Source organism: Natator depressus, chromosome 2 (genome assembly GCF_965152275.1).
Source record: "Natator depressus isolate rNatDep1 chromosome 2, rNatDep2.hap1, whole genome shotgun sequence".
Lineage (NCBI taxonomy): Eukaryota > Metazoa > Chordata > Testudines > Cheloniidae > Natator > Natator depressus.
In genome coordinates, this window is record NC_134235.1 from 220138145 (window position 1) to 220163706 (window position 25562).

General features: G+C 39.2%; 1 protein-coding gene across 7 annotated transcripts in view; it reads right to left on the reverse strand.

Annotated features, from left to right (window-relative positions):
* The window catches only part of CDK14 (cyclin dependent kinase 14), a 497609-nt gene that overhangs the window by 197799 nt on the left and 274248 nt on the right, over nt 1-25562 (reverse strand). For all 7 annotated transcript variants that reach the window (XM_074945950.1, XM_074945956.1, XM_074945953.1 and 4 more), the window contains one exon: nt 22243-22366. In XM_074945950.1, the coding sequence (XP_074802051.1) occupies nt 22243-22366 (124 nt within the window). The remainder of the gene's footprint in view (nt 1-22242; nt 22367-25562) is intronic.

Sequence of the window (25562 nt, forward strand, 5' to 3'; positions counted from 1 at the left end):
TGTTATTAGGTTTGTGTACTACTTTGTGTGTTGAATGTTACTTATATGTACATTTAATTGAAACTAAATAAAACAATGATGCATTTACATTCTAATATTTTACATGATATAATTTACCAGTATCATGAGAAAAGGTACAATTTTCTTTAAACGTTGCTTAGTAAATTACAGATTCAAGAATATTTTACGACCACGGACAAGCATTCACCACAAAGGCCCATTCGGATCCCAGTATATTTTAGTTTTGACCACCCAAAAACTCAGGCTGCCACATGCTCTGTGTAAAAAAATGTCTTAAATATATGAAGATATTTCACCATTTGGTAAATATAATTTTCTCCCTTTGTGGAGCCTTATCCTGCACCTCAGGCTAAGGGAAACAGTGTCCGAGTTTCCCTAAACTCTTTTATTGGCAAACACACACATCGCCTTATCACTTAATATTTTTGTATTGTATTTACAGTTGAAAGAGGCAATGACTTATACCCACTTTGTGAGCGTACTGCTAGATGTGTGGCACAAATATCGATCAGATATCTCTCTAGCTATGTGATAGCTATCTAGCCAACTCTGTGTCCAAATCAGGAGAAACTTATGCACATCTACCATGTGTGGGTAAAGGAGGGAAAATATGCAGGTGCACAAATGTGGACTTACCCACAGTCTGGAAAAACAAATCAAACTCTATATAAATACACATATACTAAACCCCACATAATTATTTGTTTAAATTAATACAGACGTGCATCAGTATGTTTTCTTTTCTATTTCAATGTTAATATGCACCTCATCTTCACTTAGATACAAACAGATGGGTTCTAGCAGCACGAGATGAAAATAGGAAACAAAGGGGATTTTATTGTTATTCTCCCTCTTCTCAAAGCCCTTAGAGGTCTCCTTGTTTAGCAATCTGTTTAATTATTTAATAGATACTGGTAGTTTGGCATAATTGGCTTGTAAATACATAATTCTTATTCAAATTATAAAATAAATAAAATTATCAAATTGTTGATTATAACTATCTATTTCAGTTGACCAAACCAATGGCACTCACTTCTTGGTCACTCATCTGAATGGTACATTTACCCAGGAAATGCCTGAATGAGAACAGAACACAATACAAATAAAAAATGGCAGAAAAAATTATCACTATTTCAGTAAAAACATGAACCAAATGTCTATCCCAGTAGGCAGTGATTACAGTCCAAAACTTTACTTTGGTTCCTAGATCCTTCTCTGTTTATCTGCTTATTTAGGGCTACCTAGGTCCTTCTAGAATGACTCAAGTCATAGCTGTACCTGTCACTCTATTCTATGTATTACAAGCTACATCCCCCAGCCCTCAAGGAAGATAACCACCTGCAATGCCTGAAATTACTGTTCTGATCTAGCCACAGGGATACAGGTTTGAATGTTTCCCTTCAGCCTAACCCCAGTAAATGGAGTTAGGATTTAGTTAGCCAACACCTACTTTTCTGTCCCCTTCCAGACACAAAACTCTTCTACCGCAAGAACGACCCATCACTAGAGACAGCTAACACATTACCAAGCAGCTTCGCCTCATGACTATTCCCAACATACTCAAACTATGACTGGGCATCCAAGTTAGAGTGTGCGAATCAATTATTGAGAGGTAGAAGGCAGTGGCACTCTAGTCTGGAGATAGAGCCCAACTGTTCACATGGCAGGCATGACCTATAGCTAGCGAGAAGTGAGCTGCAAAGGTGAGCAAGCTTTGCAGTCATAGAAAGGAATCTCTGTCCCCCTGCAAAGCCACTTTTAAAAAACCCCAATAATCTCTGTATACCCAGCCAATCAAACTGCATCTAGCAATAAAGTGATGCTAGACAACAGAAAAGTGGGATCACATGAAGAGACCAGTTGTTGATGGAATGCTGGGGATCCCATCAGCTCCTCGGAAGTGCAAAGCCATCTTAGCTTTGAAGCTATTTTTGCTTCTCAGTTTAAAATTCTTTTGTCACTTGTAGAAAAAGCCTACTGGGGTTGAACAGAATACCACAATTACTAGATTCATTCTTTTCCCATTAGTAGAGGGGAGCACAACTAATAATTGCCATTTCAACCGAACAGCTGTCACATGAAAGAGAAAATAATATAAAATGTTGCACTTTCCAAGAAATGAGAAAATATTTCTTACGAACTTCTCAGTCTTAATATGTTCATACTGTCTGTGTTATTCTGAAAACAGGAAAAAATGGTGTAGGCAGCAAAACTAAACATCTGCACCAAGAATGTAAACACAACCTCATAGTACTTAGTGTTTCTAAGCAATTCCACATCAGTGATAACATCCTATCATATCTACATTAATGAAGAAACTGGAATGATGAATATAGTATATGTGCACATAATACTTTAACAGCAGACTAATTTAAATCTTGCTTTCCAGTTTCTGGCTTCTTATTTAATGAACCTCACTTTATTGTCATGCAAATATTCTATATGAAAATAATGACCTCTGTTGTCAACAGCATCACAGCATGAACACACCACTTTGATGGAAAGACGAAAAGGTGAAAATATATAAGAATTACTCATTTATACTGCTACGCTATTAAGGTAAACACAAAGTTAACAATATTCACTGTACAGATGGTTCTACATTGGGAGGAGTTGCAAACAACAGCAAGGAAAATACTACAAAAGGATCTAGAGAAACATGGGTAGAAAATAATTCATCTTGGAAAAATGAAAGCTAATGTATCTAGGAAAAATAATCTGAAACATATTCTCAGTGAGATGGAGAAACCCCAGGAAGCAGCTACACTGAATGAGAATTAGGGGTGATACTGGACACCAACTTAGACATGAGTTTGGAATGTGATACGACTAACAATGATTAGTGCCATTTTCAGATGCATGCACAAACATATCACTTTGAAAGAAGAAAGGTAAGTAGAGCATATTGATGCAGCTTTGAAGCAACCACACTTGCGCAATATTTCTCTGATTTCCGAGAATCACATTATTGGAAAGATATTGACAAATTGGAGGGAGGTTCAGGACAGAGAAATGAAAATGATCCAGGTGTACCAGAGGAATTGACTTATGTGGACAGACTACAAGAGCTACATATGTATAGTTTGACTAAGCGATGTCTATGATGGGGACATTATAATAGTCCATAAATATCTGAAGAGTTTAACACACAAAATATTAAGAACAATTTATTATGATACACAGCAACATAGCTAAGAGCAATGTGGGAAAAGGACTAAGAGACAGCTAGTTACAGATCCCCTAGCATCAGACCAGACTGCTCCACCCTGAATCCTACTATAAATTAACTCTAACTTCCACCAGATGGTGACAGTCCTTTATGGACCAGCTGAGCATAGCCTGAGTGTATAACCAGACCTACTGCTTGTGCAAGTTCAAGTGGGATGGGTTCGGACAGGGACAGCTACACAAGCTCTGTGCCAGACACGAGGTCCCCTATCCTGAAAATTCTCAGCTGGGCAGATCATCCAAAATTTTTCCAGCTATTTTGTGGTGCTGCAAAAGGGCTAGAACAAAAAACAGAAGCTAGCCCTTTAGACACAGTGAGCTGGTAAACTGGGTTAGTAATAGTTCATATTCTATATCCTCCCATCACAGCTTTTCATTCCATCGGTTATGGGCCAATTGTGAAGAAGCTCTCTTTGTAATGCACTCAGATACCATGGTGATGGGAACGATATCAGAATTGAGACAAGTAAGAGAGATAAATTAGGCAGAAGTTTCATTTGTATAGTTTTATATCCTTACACCTGTTCTCATTCTTTAATATTTATAATCCTGTTTCTCTTATTAGCCAGCCTTAGTCTCCATATGTCCCTGCAAAGCTGCTGTTGACATGGTGCTGCCACACAGGCCAGAATGTCCATCACATTCATTCGCGATCGTCGGTAATCATGTGAGCGATGACTTCTCTAACAGTAGTGCTCTGAAAGACTTACAAATCACCGTGTTGGCTGTCTCCATCAAACAAATGCCCTCCTTGCTCCCTACTGGGACATTACCCAGAAGAGCAACTCATTCCAGGGTGGTATTAAGATTCTAATATTCAATCATTTCTAAATCAGTGGTAAAATTTGGGGAATTTGCAAGAAAGGAAATATTTTAAATTATGGTAAGTTAAGAGCAAGGTCAAGTGCCTGTAAATTTGCTGAGGAATAGATATAACCCCAGAAGCAGTGTGATAGATATTTTAGTAAATAAGACTATGATAGGGTTGTCCAGGAAAGTGGATTCATTTTTAATCGGGGCTGGTGGGGGGAGAAACAGGACCAACATTAACATCCAAATACAAATATTTATCTATAAATGGATCTGCTTATCTATCATTTGAATACTTTGACAGTGGAGTTTGCTCTTCATACGAGACATTGCTATTTACTTGTGTTTCTGTGCAGGATTGGATTATTGTATGTGTCTGAAACCCATTCTTACACAGAATTCAGCAGTGTGTCACGTGGAGAACTCATTTTCACAAGCCTTCTACTTCTTAGGCAGCCCTGTAACTACCGGCCACAAAGCAAAGTTACTTTCTGGCAAGAAAGATAAAAGAAGAGAACCGTAGCAACCTCAGTCCAAGATTATTATTATTATTATCATCATCTTAAGTATTTTAGTGCTCAAGTGGCCACAGATATATTGTGTTAAATTGGGGTATCTGAAGATTAAAAATAAAATGTCAAAGAAAATATTACAAACCTCCACGAGAAAAAGTGACAAATAGTACTTCAATAGTTAGTGTTCATTTCCCTCCCACATGTTGGGTGAGATCTTCACCCTCACTCTCACCCCATTACACCATGTAAATGGGCCGGAGTGGCAGAAAGTGACCCTAAAATCCATTGCATAGAGTGAAGTGCCCATCAGGGGAAGGGCACACAGTGCTGCAGAGTTTATGGGCAATGTTGCAGCCTACAGGGCCGCCTGTGCAGGCTGACTTACCTTCAGACATCCCTCGGAGCCTATCTAAGTTATGTCTACACTGCAATAAGAGACGCGACTGCAGCACATGAAGACATAGCTGAGATAGCTTTGATCTAGCCAGCTTGAATAATAATGGCAATGAAGTCTCGGCAGCATGGGTGGCGGCACAGGCTGTACAAGCCCACCTGGATATGTACTGGAGTGGCGAACCCATGCTGCCATGGCTTCACTCTTATTGTTATTCAAGCTAGCTAGATCAAAGCTAGCTCAGGTCTGGCTACACCTGCTGCAATCACACCTCTGATTGCAGTGTACACATACTCTCAGTTATCCCTGGGGCCTTTCCAGCCTCTGGAGCAGCCCAGGATCAAGAAGGCACAATGGTGACTTAACGTGTCTTGTGACCCTCATCTTCCCTGGGCTATGAGTTGTGTGTTAAATCTCTTTGAAGAGTAGCCCGGAATCTCACCCACAGTGCCTAGGTACTCCAGCACAATTTATACCTATTACCATACTAGTCTCCAAGCTAATAGCACTCACTCTTTGGAGAACTCCACCGGTCAGTGGGCCTGATTCTGTTCTCACACTAGTTTAAGTCACGGGTAACTGCACTGAAAGACAATGGAACTACGTCACTGTACAGCCTGCTCAAATTCAGCACTTAATTCTACATGTCCCTGCTTTCTTTTGTAGGCTTGCCAAACACATCTAAGAATGACAATTACGCACGTGACTTAACTTGAATATGTATACCATTAGAGACATTTTACAATTATTTTTGTTTTGCTTTAAAGTGCAAAAATGGCAAATGTACCGATACATTGCTTCTTGAGAATGACACTTAATGTGAAAGGAACCTCTTGAGACCTCAGATCCACCTGCTCAAGTGAATTCTTCCTCAAAATCCATTTAACGTATGTCATCCTAAATTAGTTAAATCATATATCTTGAAGGAACAGTTTTATGTTAAAGTTTACATTCCTATGTGTCTTTGGCTTTACACCAGTAATCATGTATCCATACTCTTTCAGAGCTATCCAATCAGATCATAATACAGTTCTGCAACAGAAACTTCTATCATAGAAAATAAATGAAGAGAGGACTATCATAGAAAATAAATGAAGAGAGGACTTTTGATATAAAATAATTATATTAGAAGTATCTTAAGATTGTGCCTTACACCAATACATACCTGGAAATCCACTGTTAAGAATCAAACCTTCCTATTCAGTACCTATGTGCAATGAAGTGATATGAAAATTGTGAATGGACCACAGTAGAATCTTCTAGGGCAACGAACAGTTAAAGAGACAGATCCAAATTTAGCCTTGTTATAAGTAGATGCGGTGCCAACGAACTCTAGGGAGATGCATAGACGTACATTAGAACTGAATTTGGCACCCAAGCTGAGTTGAAGATCTATTACCACTGAAAGCAAGCTACCTTTCACCTACTGAACTGGCATTTCCTGAAGCAATAACTCCAGTAGGTCACTGGGAGAAACTACCTCTGACAAATTGAATACAGTAGCAACCAAAACACTCAGAATAGTAAGCTCAACACCCAAAAACAAACACACACTGGGGGTCAATTCAATATAAAAACTTGAACATTCAAAACTTTATTTAAACTATTGTTCATTTAGGCACCTAAAGCTCTGCACACTTACGGAGTTTTGCAAAACAAACTAACATAGCTGTATGTCAAAATTCTGAGCCTAACTGGGTTGGTTAAAATAATAACCTAAAAAGGTATGTAGAAGCAGTAGCAGCAAACAGAGTCTCAAGGAAGATTTACGTGGCTGAATGCATTTTGAATAGCTCAAACTTAAAAGTCACAACCTGACAGTGTATTCATCCTCGCATGTTATCTGGAGTAGACAACCTATAGGGCAAGATTTGTAATGTTCAAGAGTATTACAAGACCGCCTGGGCAGAGAACTGCCATAGTTTCAAAGGGCCGTCATAGAAAGTCTAAGCTCGTACTTGCGCTAGAGCGGACAACTCTCTTTTCCTTTGAGGTCTACAAAGAGTTTAGCAGCTGCAGCACATTTTCAGCTCCCTTACTCGATGACTTAAGCGCCTTTGCGACATCAGCATTGGCAGTATAAACAACACCCCAACGCTGTTCTGTTCTAGTTCCTCTTGTTCAGTACTGGCTTCCACCGTCAAACCTACCGACTCCAACAACGTCTAATTTAACATTATTGTAATAAAATTTAGAGACTAAGGAAAAATAAGCTATTTATAGTTCTAAAATTCTTCACAAAAAGTGACAGCCTCTTCATGGTCACAGAAAGAAGTGACTACTGCAGCTGGCAAATGGATAGATGGGGCCAAAGCCCCAGCTGGGGTAAACTGGTGTTGTTACATCAACTTCAGACTAACAACTTTGATTTGTAACAGCTGAGAATCTGGTCCAAGGTGTACACTCCAGAAAACTTTCAATTTAGCATAAAGGTCCTCTCCACCTGAATAATGCAGTTATCCACATAAAACTATACCCGTGCTGTAAATGTAAGTGCTAGTGATTATGGTTAGTATTGTTTTAAAACTTTATTTTCCCTTGTGATGCATGATATTGCATTGTTGCTGCAGCTTTCACTCTCAACAGCAATAATTTAAATTTGTTCTACCCTTTTTCCTCATTACATGCCATCTAACTCAACAACTAAATAAATCAGGTTCTTAGTAATACACAGACTTTAGGTGAGGATTAGAAATACAGTAAATGAAAATGTTCATTAACACATGGTCTGGGTATTGTTATAGATGGGGCCAAAGCTATTATAGAATCTATTAAATCTCTGGAAATGTCCTTAAATACATAAATCTCTTCAGGAACCTTAAAACCTCATTTTTCTTTTGTCAGCTCTAAAGCAAGACTCATTCAATTAACATTTTTTTCTCAATACAGAAAGTAAGAACCTGTTAATAGAGAAAAGTGCTGTCTAGAAGTCTAAGGGAACAAGAACTGTCAAATTCTAATTCCAGCTCTTAATATGGATAACCATTCACTTAACCTTTGTATCATAGTTTCCTTATTTCTAACATACATTAAGAGTGATGTGGGGTTAATGTTTATGCAACACTGAAAATGCAAATGACTAGGTAAGTGCTAAGTATTACTATTATAAATGGTTCCCGTCATCTTTTGGGTATTCAGAAGGCCAACTGCTGCAAAGGAAACAGAATAGTCGCACCTTAATGCAGGTAGATCTTTATGAATTACTCGCATTTGCATTAATAGGAGAGATGTGCATGTACAATAAATCCTAGCACATCAAGAAGAGATTGTATCCTTCAGTAACAATGAAAATTAAAAAAACTCATTAAACACTACATATATTAAGTAATTACCTATGTAAAGTTGCGAAAACACTTTTATATTCAATTAAACAAAAGCTTTGTTTTAAATCTTTTAAAGAAAAATGTAACCGGTTATTGACTACATTTTTAATTCATTCTTTTTTTTAAAATTCAGTCAGAAATATAATTATTTCATTTCATATTAAATAGAATATATTTGTGTTAGTGGATCCATTTAATCATTTCCTGTTAATAATCTTTCCCTTTGCACCTCAGTATCTTTGTTGTCTTTATATTAAACTCTTTTCTTTAATCCATACTATTTTCCCTTTAAAATATTCTTTAATTTCCATTTAGTTTGTGTATTTTTCAGTATAACAAATCTGCATAACTATTAATGCATTGCATTTTACTCACCATATAATGATTTTAAATTGTTCCATAAATTCTCTTAAATAATACAGTGTTTTGTTAAAGGCTCTTTAAATAAAGGCTCATTAAACAAAAACTTAATCACAGCAGGATGACAAGAAGCTGAGAGCATTATGGAAGTCAAACAAGAGACCTTGATTCAAAAGCTTCATTGCCAGGCCCCTAGGATACTAAGTACATGAGCTCATTGGAGGAACAGGTTTCAGAGTAGCAGCCGTGTTAGTCTGTATTCGCAAAAAGAAAAGGAGTACTTGTGGCACCTTAGAGACTAACAAATTTATCTGAGCATAAGCTTTCGTGAGCTACAGCTCACTTCATCGGATGCATTGGTGGAACAGTTTGCCATTTTTCAGGCCAGAGGCGAATTATATCACTGAAGAGACTGACTTAATGACCCACTTTTCAAAGGAGCTGAGCAACCACTGTTCTCACTGAAGTTAATGGAACTTGCAAGTGCTCAGTGACTCTGAAAAATCAGGCTATAAATTAAATTTTTAAAAACAAGAACATTTCTAGAGGGACAGAAAAAAGTACATTAAGGTATTTCTCTCTGTTTTATTTTGATTTTTAAGCTGTTTCATTATGTTTGGGGTGTAATTTTATTGACTAATAAAACCTCACTTCTAGCTTTGCCAAAATGCCACTGCTTTACTTATAATTCTTCTCCCACTGGTCTCAGAACTTCACTCTTCCTTAAATCCTTTATTGGCTTCTTGTCTTACTAGGTGCATGCGGTATTTTGTCACCATAACCATACCAGAAGCACCCAATGCCGAATTTTAAGAAACTTAAGAAACAAGGTGCAATACTCTCTCAGTTCAATGCGATGAATAGGCCTGTTTTATAACAAGAGATGTTGTACAGTTCACTCTGCAATTTCTTGAGCTCTCAGACTAGGAAGGATCTTGGACCTGGTCAACCTCAGGCTCTGAAGAAAGTGGTGTTAGTCATTCTGTAGGTAATTACTGCTGACCTGGGGCAAAGGTGCTATAGTTTGGATGAAACCTAAATCCAAGTAATTAAAAGATTTTTTTTTTTTTTTGCAAGTGAAAGGGTATCCTGACCAAATACCAACTAGATAATTATAATACATTTCTCCTACCTAAAGGCTCAATACTAGTCCAACTAAAAATCAATGGGAGTTGGATTGGGCCCTACATTTCCCCCATCTACTTTTAATTAGAGACATATTTGGTGAGTCATTCCCATCTCTAGCTACTTATTAGCATAGATAGGCTGTCACAGTGCACCACTGAGGTGGTTGTATTTTACTTGTAAGTGAGTAACCCTGTTCAGTCTAAGAAGCATGCTGCGTTTACTTATCGTAAGAGAAGTACATTGTACTACAAAAATGTAACACGATGGCTAACTTGCCTAGCAGTTTTGTCTTGTACTCTGTTGAAGGGAAAGGCATTAACAGAGATGACCTTAGCAGAGCAAAATACAGCCTCAGGGTTTCCTCAAAGACTTTGTATCCAGTTAGTAAAGTATTTTCCCATTCCAATTTCATGCCATAGAACTAACATGAGTCCCCACTTGAGTCTGTCAGATGCTCTTTCAGAATCTAAAGTCACAATGGCAGTTTTCGTAAGCCTGTCTGAAAGATCAATATCACTATCAGATCTAAGAAATGATTAAGACTGAGGTTTACTATGCAATTACATAAGCTAGACCGATTTAGAGTAAGAGGTGTCAGCAAAGATATTGGACCAACAACTCCTCCATCACATCCACCCCCTTTCCCTCCGCTGCCCCCCTCAGCCTCCAATTACCACACACATTATGGGTCACAAAGGCCTCAATGGACAATGTCTGGCATCACGGCAGGAAATCAGACCCTCCCGTGGCACTGATAATAGTATATGCTCTAGTCATTGGAAACTTTGATACCACCCATACACTCCTCTCTTTTCTCCTTCTCCACTACATGTCTCTTGTGGGCAGTATGCAAGGAGATCATGAGAGCAGCATATGCTGCCATTTCTATTCTATCCTACATACTATTCTATATAGGTTTTTATAATGCGCTCATCACCCTAGTCTCTAAGGTGCCACAAGTACTCCTTTTCTCATCACCCTAGTATCTGAGCATCTTCCAATAATGCATTAAGCAACATGACTACACGTCTATCACATGTTGTTTGTTCTCTCATCCTCTGCCCAAAGGGAGAAGTGTGTGGAGTAGAATGTCTTGTTTTAGTACGATTTTTTTATTTTAAATATACATGTTGCGATATGCTTATATTGGAGAAGGAAAGGACAAAGAAATCATCCTTGCACCGGCAGCAGTAAGTAGTGAGATTTGTGATATTCCTTAGTTTCTGGGAGAGTTCATTCCAGAGAGTCTCACCACCCACCGAGAAGGTTGTGTCTCTCACATGGATGAACTTAACTCTTATTGTTGAGAATTCCATTGTGCCAGGGAGTGCTGTCAACCACAGTCTTCATCTTGGAGCTGTAAACTGTCTTTTAGGTATCCTGGGCCCAGGCCATGGAGCACTTTGAAGATAAGGACCAAGACTTAAACTTGATTTCTATGGGAAGCACACAGAATCACAAACCTAGGGATGAAGGGGACCTTGAGAAGTCTGCGCTAAGTCCAGCCCCCTGCACTGAGGCAGGACCAAATGTACAGACTGGAGGACTGGTGTGATGTGATCATGAAGTCTCTGTCACTGTGGAGATGCGCAGCAGTATTTTGTATCAGTTCGAGTTTACTAAGTACTGAGGGTTTCATTCTGAGGTATGCTACATTGCCGTAGTCTAGCCAAGAGGTGAAAAAGGCATGATAAGTGAGGCCAGGTCTTCATCCACTAGGATGAGACAGTCTCCAAGCCAACCAGAGATGGCAGAAAGCATTACTCACACTATTGTGATGCGAGAGCTCAGTGCCTGTGAAGAACCCAAAAGTACACTCAGACTATGGACTGAACTGACCAATTGTGGATGTGAACCTTCAGTCAAAGACTGCACCGTGGCTGCAAACTCTTCAAAATACTTTCCTCTGGACACCCAGCATCACCTCGGCTTTGGTTCAGCTTCAGTCAGCTGTTCTTTATCCATAAGCTGATCTTATTCAAGTGCACAGGGTCATTTTGGCAGACCAGCAAAATGCCTGGACCACTACTGATAATTGGAATATTGATTAGCATGCTTATGGCCAAAAGCAGCTAAATCAGTAGGTCTCAGCAGGCCTCTGCAACAGCCTTAGCACATCTAAGCAAGAAGTCAGGAGGGGAAGGATTGATGGGGGAGCCGACCCTGTGTCCTTCCTGATAAGATCTCTGTTGACATTGCTGAGGTATATGGTTTGGAAAAACAGGAAATTTATCTATATCTGCCCTTTGGGATGTGTTTATCAGGGCCCTCAGGACATGAGGACTCTGCAAAAATGCATCTGTCTAATTAATGGTTTGGGGAGACCTCTTGCTTAAACTTTGAAGTTGTTTGGTTAACAAGTTTTTTTTTATTGACATATTTTTGTTACTCTAACCCATTAAATAAGGAGAGAAACTTAAGTGTCTCTTTTAGGGACACTTCAGGGACACAAATTAGGGTCCCCAACAGCAGCTAAAAGACGGGCCAATCAGACAGTTGTCATTCCACTCAAAGACTGCTCCAGACCTCAGTAATTATTGATTTTGGGGGTATTTTACTAACCTGTTGAAGATGTGTGTAAGTGCTTGATACTAAAATAAAGCGTAGCTTTAAGTGAAAGCACTCTTGTATTGTACTGTTTGTGTCAGCCACTTGTCAGTCAGACAGGCAATATTTCCACTGATTTATTTCCTGCCACCGCCTCGCCAAGAACAATAGTTACCCAAAACTTTGGGTTTTAAGAACCACAGTAACACAAGCACTGGACCATCTTGGTTTTAGTGGTGTGGTTATATATGGTGAAGGAAAGATAGAGCTGTTTATCATTTCCATATTGCTGTCGCTTGAGTCCATGTCATCTGACCAGTTCACTTAGTGTTTATATGTAGATTTTGAAAAACACCAGAAAGAATATCCTGGGGAAAGAAGCCACTCCCCATCAGTAATCTCAGCCCAAGGCTACCCAAATCAGAGAATTAAAAAGCATTTTCCTCACTGCTCTGTCACCTTGGAAAAGTATTTGACCAGCATGCCAACCTGTCCAAGCCTCTCTGGCCCTCTACCTCCACAGCCCTTATTGCCAGAAAGTTCACTCCCACCCCACAAGACACTAGGTTTTGGGCTCCTATCAGCCAAGTGGGTTCCTCGACTGTGGCCTCCTTATTCCCCAGCTGGCTCTAGAGAATGGGGAATTCTCACTAACTTCATGCAGTGCACAAGAGGCCACAGAATCACAAACCTAGGGATGAAGGGGACCTTGAGAAGTCTGTGCTAAGTCCAGCCCCCTGCACTGAGGCAGGACCAAATGTACATAGATCATTCCTAACATGTGTTTCTCCAGCCTGTTCTTAAAAACCTCCACAGATGATGATTCCACAACCTCTTTTGGAATCCTATTCCAGAGCTTAACTACCCTATAGTTGGAAAGTTTTTCCTAATAGCTAACCGAAATCTCCCTTGATGTACATTAAGCAAGTATCCTACCTTCAGTGAACATGGAGAAAAATTGATCACTCTCCTCTTTTTGTAACAACCCTTAACATATCTGAAGACTTATCAGGTCTCCCCTCAGTTTTCTTTTACGCATGACTCAACATGTCCAGTTTTTTTAATCTTTCTTTTTCTAAAACTTTCATTTTGTTGTTGTTCTCTGGACTCTCTCCAATTTGTCCACATCTTTCTTAAAGTGTGACACCCAGAACTGGATACTATACTCCAGCCAAGGCCTCACTGATGCAGAGTACAGTGGGACAGTTACCCCCGCCCATGCCTTATATAAGGCACCTAACACCACACACCAGAACAACATTAGTCTTTTTCGCAACTGCACCACATTGTTGACTCATTTTTAATTTGTGATTCACTATAATCCCCACCTCCTTTTCAGCAGTACTGCCACCTAGCCAGTAACTCCCCATTTTATAGTTTTGCATTTGATTTTTCCTTCCAAAGTGTAGTATTTTGCACTTGTCTTTAGTGAATTTCATCTTGTTGATTTCAGACCAATTCTCCAAGTTGTCAAGGTCATTTTGAATTCTAATTCTGTCCTCCAAAGTGCTTACAACCCCTCCCAGTTTGGTGTCGCACATAAATTTTATAACATCTTATCTCAAAGATAAATTGCTAATGTTTCTGAGATTGCTTCAGCTAGTTCCTTAAGAACTCTGGGATGAACTGCATGAGGCCCTGAAGACTTAAATACATTTAACTTATTTAAATATTCCTTACCCTGTTTTTCCTACTTTGACTTGTGTTCCTTCCCCCTTGTTAATATTAATTGTGTCAAATATCCAGTCACAATTTACCTTTGCAGTGAAGACTGAAGCAAAACAGACATTAGACACCTCTGTGAGATGCCAGCTTCCACTCCCTATCCCGTAATAACCCATAATGGGGAGAAAGAGGCACTATAATTCATGCATATGTTGTCCTTCCTCTCCCACCCAATCATCATAATCTCATAACAAAAATTCAAGACAACATGTAGGTTGCTAATAGAGCCCTGAAAATGCTTGTTCTTCCAAAGGAATTATGATAGATGCAAAAAGGAGGAATGAAATATTGTTGAAAAAACAGAACGGGAGGGAACCCTCAGAGTTGTCATAATTGTAAGCACAGAGATCATAAGCAATCCTTTGGAGACATTAAAGCTATTTCACACACTCAGTAGAGCTCAGCAAAACAACCTTATTGTCTCTGTATCGTCAGCAACCCAATGTAACAGGTTCTTGGGCACCAGGATGATCTCTTGTATCAATATCTTAAAGAACTGATACTCTGTGGGCTATTGACACAGTAAAGCATAACAGCGTATGGTGTCTATGCACATTTACAGAATCCATTATCTGGGGATCATATACATTAACCTATAAAGACAATTTCCTTCTGGGGATGTTTATTGAGAAGAAAAAACTATTTTCTTAGCTCTGGTCTACGCTGGAGGGGTGGGGGGGATCGATCTAAGTTATTCAACTTCAGCTATGTGAATAACGTAGCTAAAGTTGACGTACTTAGATCAACTTACCCATGGTGTCTTCACTGCGGTGAGTCGACTGCTGCCACTCCCCCCTCTACTCCACCTGCGCCTCTCGCGGCGATGGAGTACAGGAGTCGACGGGAGAGCGCTCGGGGGTTGATTTATCAAGTCTAGACTAGACGCGATAAAGCGATCCCTGCTGGATCGATCGCTGCCCGCCGATCCGGCGGTAGTGAAGACATACCCTTAGGTTAAATAATTTAGCTTCTCATTTTAACGGTAAACTAGATGGTACTACTCTGGTCCCTTGTGACATTTCCAAGCACATGCTCTCCACAGTAAAAATCTCCATGAAAATTCACAGAAACATTCTTGGTCTATGTACAGCATCCAGTTTTTAAACCGCATCTCCATTGAGTATAACTCTCACAAACCCCAAACCTTTTAGCTCATGCTAGCTATTATTAATCAACCTCTATGTCTTTAAGGATGTTCTTAAGGTTTAATCATATTTATTTGAAAATTTTTCTTTTATTGATCATTAATAACCCCCTGAAAATTTAAAACAGGACCTCCTCCATGCAGATGACCCAGGCCTCCTACACGTTCCCATACATCTTCACAGACCCTGAGGGACCCAAAGGGTTTGAGTGAAAAATTTCTGGGGAAACTTCACCTCCCAATGAAGAATTCAGGAAAATTTCCATGAAGATCTCCTTGTGCAGATTTTTTCCCCCAAAATCCACTCCCACAGAAGATAATGATCAGTCCCAAGAACTTCAGGAACAAATACTGAGTTTCTGACCACCAATACTCGTACTCTTTGGAGTAATCACACATAGCTCGGACCTCCCAGGAGGACAGTTCAAAGCTGTCATTTCTAACTGTGATCTTTCGAACGTAAGAGAAGAGCATGCAACTTTAAACAAGAACTCCATTTAATATGTAATCTCAAAAATCCACAGCACTAGATATTTCTCTATCTTTGACAATTACAATAAAGCCGGCAATATTTTATTGTTCTGGTCTGTTTCTATTTCAATATTGTATTTTGTATTTGTATTTTACAGCCCCTCTTCTCAAATGCTTAGATGTTCATAGCCACACACTATCTTGGCGACAAAAATAATAATAATCAGCTGTTGTGCTTGCAGCCAGGGCCTAAAATAACTTGTAAAAGTCAATGTACATACTAAAGAGAATGAAGTGTCAATTACAAGCAGTGACTACACAGCAGGCATCTGTACTCTACAGTAATTGCACAATCCAAAATACAGCCCACGCTCCAGGAGCCTCCAACTTCTCTCATCTGTAGGTCTGTTCATCAGAATCCTATCAGCAAAAGTAATTGCTGTTCCCTGGTGCTGCACCAGGAAAGCTGGTCCCAGGGAAGCTTCATCAGCAAGCAAACATCTGAAATTGAATTCCTGGTGGCATAGGTATATCAATCTATTGGAATAATAGGACAACAGCCCCACTAATACTTTGGCTAATTTTTCCCACAGCCACACAAGTTGATAAAGTTATATGATTCCAAGCTAAAGCTAAACTTTCACTGTTTTCTACAGCCATGCTGGGTGGGATTTTCAGTACACTAACAGCTGAGGGCAGCGTGCCTATTCTCAAAGGCATTGTGCATGCTTTTAATTTTTCATTGGGCAGTTTTACATAACTATATTTTTGAGGCACACTGGTATAGATTCTTTCCTCATTTTAACCACTTTTATACTTATAACACCATTGACTTCCCAAGTTACTCCTGATTTACACCAATAACTAGGAGAAGAATCATATGGATTGCCTACACCTTTAATAAAAATAATATTAGTAAATAATAGCTTTTAAAAATTGAGAGTTCTGTATACTGTAATTTAAGTCAGGATGTAACTGGCACAGATGTGATTTGGTTTAAGGTTACAGAACACTCATTTCCCCTGTAATACCCCAACCCCTCATCTGGATCTTTGCTTTCTACATGACAGAGTAGGACCAAACATAAAATATGAAACTAGTATGGCTCTAATCAGCTGGTCAGCAGATAGAATGGTAATAGGCATGGTAAGAAAACCTTGATAGAACAGATTGGTTGAATTAGTCACTTGAAATCTAGGAATCAGATTTTCAAAAGTGCTCAGAATTGCTTAATTCTCCCCCCATTGAAGTCAATTCCGAGGCAGTGTTTGCCCAATGCTGAGAACTTTTGAAAAACCCACCCTATGTCTTCTACATGAAAACTGAACAAGAAAGTGTCTGCAATACTTCAATCCTTATTTCCTTTCAAAGTCTTTGAAGCACTGTTTTCTTGTGAAAGTCTATGAGGAGACACTTTCCTACATTAATTTGAAATGTAATGGTAACTGAAATATCATTATTGTTATGTTGCTTTAATATACAGCAAAAGTGAAGGATTTCATAAAGTGTCCATATTATAAACAATATAGATCATGCACTTATTGACTAGGCAAAAAATCTGATCATATCTACTTCTGGAGGGGAAAGTATGCCATTTTTAGGGTTATATCTTTTAGTATGTGCTTCTATCAGATATTGCACAATCATTTGACACTGTCTATAGTTGAGATAAATATGTTTATTCTGAGAAATACTGCAGCTTTCAAAATTTCTGCAGAATGACATCACCAAACAAAACTGATCAGTTTTTCAACACACCAAAAGCAATCCCGTGTAAAGGCTAAACAACCGTATATGCAAATACAGGAGCCTTAAGATATACAAATAGCTAAGTGAAGAAATTGTGAACGGAGGCCAAAGGAAATTAGCCAGGAAGTTTGATTTCTTTGTATGGTGGGTAGCTTAAAACAAATGGCGGTATTCTTTTCAATTTGTAATTGAAAATGGCTCTATTCATTAAAGGTTTAGCACCTTGTTTCTACTTAGAGGACAGTTTGAAAAAAAAAAAAGCTTTAAATCAAATTCACACACAAGATCAAAATTAATTCTTGCTCTTATTTAATCATTTCACAGGGAGAACTCCTAGCATATTTTAATATTTCTTAGAATTTATATTAGTTTTAGAATAGAAAGAAAAAGAGTTTACTTCTTGTCTACTTTGTGTAGCAACAATTATTCTAGACATATTCTTCCATCTCATACAATGTCATGAAAGCAATTTTTTATACTTTATCAATTTTTAATTTGATACAGTCTCTGGTCTGTTTTCCCTTTTCCTTTGATTGCTGGGTCTCTCTTCTCATAAATGCTCTTTCCATAGGCACAATACAAAAGCAAACCTCCCTTGGTTACTTCTTTGCTTTGAAGAATGACACACACATAAGAGTATCAACATCTGGGAACTCTCCACAGCTTAAAAAAAAATAAAAAAGGTTGTGTCTACAGTTACTCAAAGATTCCAGCTCAGCAGCAATGTGATGCACTAGCAAGCAGGAGTGCTTTTCCTTCAGCATGTTTATCCAAGAACCAAAGCCAACTTCTGAGTATTTGATATCTTACGCAGAGGGAATAAAATAAACCTGAGACTGAATTAAAAACTAGGGCTGCACTGTTGATTTTTGTAAACTTATGAAACCAAACTCTGAAGGTCTTCTCTTCTGGGACTGAAAGGCCGTTAGACTAAGATTTTATATTTAATTACACTGGCAAAGTCAATCCTGTCTCTGACACAAGCTCATTTCTCCTCGACTTCTCTTCTAATTTGAAAAAAGCCCCCTAATGTATTGTCATTAATCCAAAATATAATTTACACAAATTTCCCTCCCAAGAACTTTCTAGAGAAGAAGTAGCCTGGGGGAGGTAGAGCTTCAACAGCAAAAAGGTTACATTTTATGTCTTTGGTAGAAGAGTGTCATTTATTTTGTATAATTGCATAGTATTATAAAAAGAGAGGGATATTGGTCTTCTCATTTCCCATGCTGTCAGTGAAAGGGGTCATGACCCTCCAGCCATTTGCCTCATAGTTTTTAATTTTTCATCTTGATTTTCTGGAGGGAAATTTAACCCGTCTGGTTTTCCATTTCACAAGGTCATGAGCCATGAGGGAAAAAATAACTTGGAAAAATACAGACTTATAATCTTCTCTCAATATGTCAGTTATAGAGTATTACATAGATTTTTTTTGGTTAATCAAGACAAACATAAGGGATTAAAAATTCTCCCTGACACCATCATACTGCAATTGAAATACGGGTGCTGAATATTGTAAGGACTTTTTCATTTACATGTATTATCTCTACCTGTTCTTCATTTATAGACTGTGCGCTTTCAAAGTAACACTGTTTGGAAGCCTTACACGTGAGCCCTGATTTCCTGCCAACACAAAGAGGTGAAACGCTGGCCCCACTGAAGTCAATGGAAGTTTTGCCATGGACTGCACTGGGGCCAGGATCTCACCAGAAATATGCAATTAGGGCATTTCCTTACCTGAGGGGGTGAAGGCTGGTAACACAGTGAAGTAATCTAGAAGTGCTCAAGTGGCCTGCTAGAAACTGGGAAGTCTCTCTTGTGATTTTGTGTTTCCAGTTCAATGAGACACTTACCAGAGGTGGTGAATTTTCTAAATTTTGATAACCTATTTGCTTGCTCTCTACCCCAAGGAGGAGGATGTAACCTAGACCCAGTCTAGTGTATGCAAGGGGAATTTACAGGCTATTGCAGTTTTCAGCAAACATTGCTGACACTTTCTTTTTTTTTTTTTAAATGTCCATAATTTTCTCCTATCCCTGATGTTTAGGAAGGTTTTTGAAGGATTATGTTCTGTGTGTTACAATGAGACATGTATAGTCAGTTCACGCCAACTATTCTGGCAGATCTATGCCTGTCAAACTCGACAAGTAGGATGTGCAGTGACTTCATAAACGGGAAAGGATTTCATTAGGCTCAGCTAAAACTTAAACTGATTCCCACAGGCCCTGAACTGAAGTAATTTTTACATCTCTTATAATTTTTCATATTTATTTAACCACCTCCCCCAACCTAACAAAGGTTCTTTTCAGATGAGAATTATATATTATTTATTTGTGTTACATAAAGCCTAGGGGTCACAGTCATAGACCAGGACACTATTGTGCTAGGCACTGTACAAAGATATATGAAAGCCAGTTCTTGCCCCACAAAGTTCATAACCAAAGTAATAACTACAAAGCCAGAAGTTTGAAACTACACCTAGGTTTCCTATTGTCATGTCAAAAAAATGTAGTTACTTACTTTTAAAAGTGGGAAAAGCCTGTTTCATTCTTGTTTAACTCAAAATGGCTGAATGGAATTTCTCAGTTTAAAAAACATCTCCACTGGTCACAGAGAATCATCAGTACAAAAGGAAAGTTAAGAGGGTCTGAAAAGTGGGATTAAAATGAAAACTGTTTGCAACTTTAACTATACTTTTCGCTACCAGCCAAAGCCACAGTATCATCAGAACCTCATGAGCGGAACTAGGCAAAAAAAATTTGGAAAATGGTAAATTTGCCAAAAAATGTACTGTTCAGGATATCAAAACTATTTATGAATTTAAGTCAAATTCAGTAAATAGTTTTAGCCAAAAAAACCCAAAAACAAAAAACACTTAAAAATTCTGAAATGTCAGAATGTTTCATTCAGCCAGAACAATATATTTGTGATTTTTCATTTTGTGAAGAAAAACAAAACACCAGGTACTACCGTTAGCTCAAAACTAACCAATTTTTTTTTCCTGATTTTCAGGTTGGTTACTGAACCAAAAAATCAGCTGTTTTGTCAACTCTACCCTTGAGCTGTTTAGATTCTTTTAAGACTATAACTCAAGTTACTTTCATATCATCCTTGGATCTCTGTATATTTAACAGATATGGCAAAACCAGCAGTTTCAACAAAGAAAATAAGTCACCTCAAATGACACATATTTCATCAGACAGCTACTGTATATTTCACTGCAAGCATAATACCTAATGACCCCCTTATGTTTCACGAATTTCTCTAAGAAATGGAATTTTATTCCACAATGTATCATCCCGGAGAGCAGAGGTCTTCAAATTTTCTTTTAAAAAAGCATTTCTTGTTCAAATCTTGTGGCATCCTCCAAGTATTAAAAAATAGCAACAGAAAATGGTGAGTAAGGCTATACATGACTGGTTTCTGATATTGTTTCTTTAAGCTGCTTCACAATCTACAGACTAATCAAATTTATGTGAACTGCGATCAAATGAAGCTCGATTTCTTCCCCCAGCACATTAAGCACACACACACACACACCTGCTACTCACAGTAACTTTAATTACAGACAAAATCACCATTAAATTACTAGTGAAATTGTCAATTAGCATGTAAGGTACCCTCACTATACTTGGTAAATAGAATGGGAAGCCCAGAGTATAGGGCGAGCTTTAAAAAAAAAGGCACCTCAAGAAGCTGATGGGCCACATTCTCATCTGGCATAGGCTGATGTAGTACCACTGAAGTGGACGGAGTTATGCTGATTTTCATTAGCTGAGAATCTGGTCCAGAGTAAGATACTGAACTCCTCAAGCACTTCGTCAGTATTTGGAAGTTTACACTTGATAAGCCAAAGTGTTTTTTTTAAGTCACTGAGAGTTGGTCTGCACTAGGAACTTATGTTGGTATAACTACATCACGCAGGGGTATAGAAAATGCACACCCCTGAGCAATGTAGTTATACCAACCTAACCCATGGTGTACAGAGCGCTATGTCTACGTGTGGACTTCTCCCGTTGACATAGCTACCTCCTCTGGTGGAGGTGGAGTACCTACACTAACAGCAGAAGCTCTCCCAGTGGCGTAAGTAGCGTATTCACGAAGTGCAGCTGTGCTGCTGTAAGTGTAGACAAACCCCAAGAAAAGCATTACCATTTTCCACATCCACACTGGCACTATCCTTTAGAGGAAGAGGCACTGCTACGGTAACTGCTAGAAAAGGAGGGTTTTCAAGGAAGTGTTGAGAAGGAACATCCTTACAAGAAAGGGCTGAACAATGTCTCATACAGAGATGCTTTACAAAGAGTCGCCCAATGCCCAACAAGGGATCCACAATGGGTACTGAAATCAGTCCATATAATCCTTGTTTCTTCTAATCATCAGGAAGAACATTACTGATTTCTTATTTCCTCAAGCCTCATTCAATCATTGGTCATTTCATGAAAGTTAAATCCTATTTCCAGATCTTTATGTCCCCAGGACTACACACAGAAATGATTGTCCACTAGACATGACCTGTTCATCATTAGGCCTTTTCAAAGGTTCTCTCCTAACGTCTAAGTCTTAAGTTATGGAGATAACGAGAACTGAACTACTTGCAGTGTTATCATCCCTTTCTAGTAGGATTTGGAGTATTTATTTATTTTCCACTCACTAGTTTTAATCAAATATTATGTTGACCATAATCAATTTCTTAGCTCTGGAGCAAAAATTACAATTATCTGCAATAAAGTAGGTGTGTCTAAGGAACAGGAAAAATCAATGAAACCATCTGTCTGACATTCCCACAACATTATAAAATAGACATTTAATTAACTGCTTTCCTACCAAAGTCTGCCAGCTTTAATTCCCCCGTGTCACTGATCAGAAGGTTCTGTGGTTTCAGGTCCCTGTGCAAAATGTAACGCTGGTGGATGTAAGACAGTCCTCGCAGTAACTGAAATAAAAATAACTGAAAAAGAGGGGGACAAAAAAATGACTCCTGTTAATATTTGTACGTAATGCACCAGATTTCTACACAATCTGCAGGGGATTTGTATTTTATGGTAACAATTTCTTATGGCTTCGTCGTCAGACAACTGCCCCCTCTCCAATTGTTTAAAACAGTTTTCAGATGTGAAAATAAGGAATATATTTTGCAGAAAACGATCTCCAATCCACAAACCCCACCGCTTCACACACTGAATTCACCTGATTTAAACAACACAAGAACAATACTGCAAGCAGAACACTACCGAACTGAAATTATATTCCATTTATCCACGTAGCCCTAGTGATTAGGTGATAGCCTGGAGACAGATGTGTATCTGCACTAATTATAGGAAACAACAACATAGGGTGGTGGTGGGGAGACAGGACCAGGGAATGGGATAGAGGAGCTAAAACAAACAAAATATTAAGGGTATAAACAACTCTCTCTGCGTCTCCAAAATGATTTGCAAAGATGATGCAGGTAGGGTTTCCCCCCAAAAGTTTGATAGGAGTCAGCTGAGTTTTTTATTTAAAAAAAAAACCCAGTAACACAGGTTTCACTGAAATTGAAGCTATTTTCCACACACTAAAAGGTCTTTAAGGTAGGTTGAATTTGACACTCCTTGCCACTGCCCATTTTAAACGTCCACCAGACTCTACAAATGCTTTAGTGTTTAGCTTTCCCTTTGTGCAGTTGTGCAATTTGCTCTTATGAAAAAGAGCTAGATGATTTTTTTTTTCAGATTTTCATGCGTCTTCCAATAGGCCCTGCCACTAAAGGATGGAAAATATCTCACCCCTTGTATTAACATACATCTGGTTTGTTGAATACGGATTTCGCAGAAGTTGTCTATGCATACACCTTTTTAAAAAAGCTATTTCTGCTTGGACACAAGCCCTTCCTGGTATTATAATTATTAGAAGAAATATTCTGGTTCCCACGAGGAAACGGCACTGTCCCCTGTATTTTAGATATGCAAGGTTCACGTGAGGTCATGGAAGAATTACTCTTTACCTATTAGTCAAGTACCTGGCAAATAAAGATGCCCTCCTGCAAGACTTGGGGATCCATACCACCAAACCCAAAGATTTGGAAAAAGTCAACATAGGCACATTAATAGTCACTAATTAGCTAGCAACACAACCCCTACATTTATTTAAAGAGTATTCAAATGAGAAAACATAATAAATAAGGTTATGAAATCTGATTATAGAAGAGAATAAAGCCTGACATGAAAGGAACAGAAATGTCACATTACTCAAGTTGAAACAGATTTAGTTACATTCCATTCCCCCTCCCCCGCAAGTGCAGACACAATACTATTGTATGTTTTGCTATTTAGTCAGGGCACAAAGAGCCATATCAATCAACTTCTTGCCCAGGTTCAGCTTAACAATGTGCTGAGGAAACGTAAGAGCAGTATACCGTTAAAAAAAAAAAGCAGGAAAGTGATAAGTAACATACAGATTCCTTTGTGAATTAGTCTCTTAGCCCTGGTCTACACTACGAGTTTAGGTCGAATTTAGCAGGGTTTTTAGGTAGATTTAACCCTGTACCCATCCACACAACAAAGCCATTTTTGTCGACTTAATGGGCTCTTAAAATCGATTTCTGTACTCCTCCCCAATGAGGGGATTAGCGCTGAAATCAACATCACCGGGTCGAATTTGGGTTAGTGTGGACACAATTTGACAGTATTGACCTGCGGGAGCTATCCTACTGTGCTCCATTGTGACCACTCTGGACAGCACTCTGAACTCAGACGCACTGGCCAGGTAGACAGGAAAAGCCCCACAAACTTTTGAATTTCATTTCCTGTTTAGCCAGTGTGGCAAGCTGATCAGGACAGGTGACTGTGCAGATCTCATCAGCAGAGGTGACCATGGAGTCCCAGAATTGCAAAAGAGCTCCAGTGTGGACCAAACGGGAGGTACTGGATCTGATTGCTGTATGGGAAGACAAATCCGTACGATCAGAACTCTGTTCCAAAAGATGCCAAAATATTTGAAAAAATCTCCAAGGGCATGAAATACAGAGGCTATCACAGGGACCCGCAGCAGTGCCACATGAAACTTAAGGAGCTTAGGCAAGCCTACCAAAAAACCCAAGAGGCAAACTCCCACTCGGGTCAGAGCCCCAGACATGCCGCTTCTATGATGAGCCGCATGCAGTTCTAGGGGGTGCCCCTACCACTGCCCCACCTCTGTATGTGGACTCCTGCACAGGGGGAGTCTCACACAACAGGGATAAGGAAGATGATGAAGAGTGGCAGGTTGAAGATAGCGCATACCAGGCAAGTGGAGAAACCGTTCTCCCCGACAGCCAGGAACTGTTTATCACCATGGATCCAATACCCTCCCAACCCGGGCTCCCAGACCTTGAAGGCGGAGAAGGCAGCTCTAGTGAGTGTACCTTTGTAAATATAATACACAGTTTAAAAGCAAGCGTGTTTAATGATTACTTTGCCCTGAAGGCTTGGGATGCATTCGTGGCCTGTACAGCTACCGGAAAAGTCTGTTAACGTGTCTGGGGATGGGGCAGAAATCCTTCAGGGACATCTCAATGAAGTTGTCCTGGAGGTACTCCCCTCCCAAAGCCTTTGCAAAAGGTTTCTGGGGAGGGCAGCCTTATTGCATCCTCCATAGTAGGACACTTTACCAAGGCAGGCCAGTAGCACATAGTCTGGAATCATTGCATATGAAAGCATGGCAGCGTGTGGTCCCGGTGTTTGCTGGCATTCAAGCAACATCCGTTCTTTATCTCTCTGTGTTATCCTCAGGAGAGTGATATAATTCGTGGTCACCTGGTTGAAATAAGGGAATTTTATTCAGGGTACATTCAGAGGTGGCCGTTCCAGCTGGGCTGTTTGCTGAACAGAAATCATCCCCGTTGTTAGAGACGTGGTGGGGAGAGGGGTGAAGCGATCATCCCAGAGAATTGGGTGGGTGGGGGGGTTAGTTGGGTTTGTGCTGCACGTTAACCCGAAAACATCAGCCCGTCCTTTTAAATGGCCAATGTGTCTTTTTCAATTTTAAATCTCCCTTTTTTCCTTTCCATATCTGCAAATGTTTCAACGCTGCAACTAGCATCTCCGTCCCAGAGGCTAGCGTAGATAAGGCGGCAAAAAAAACACACTCGCGATGAAATGTTTGAGCTCATGCAGTCCACTCAAACT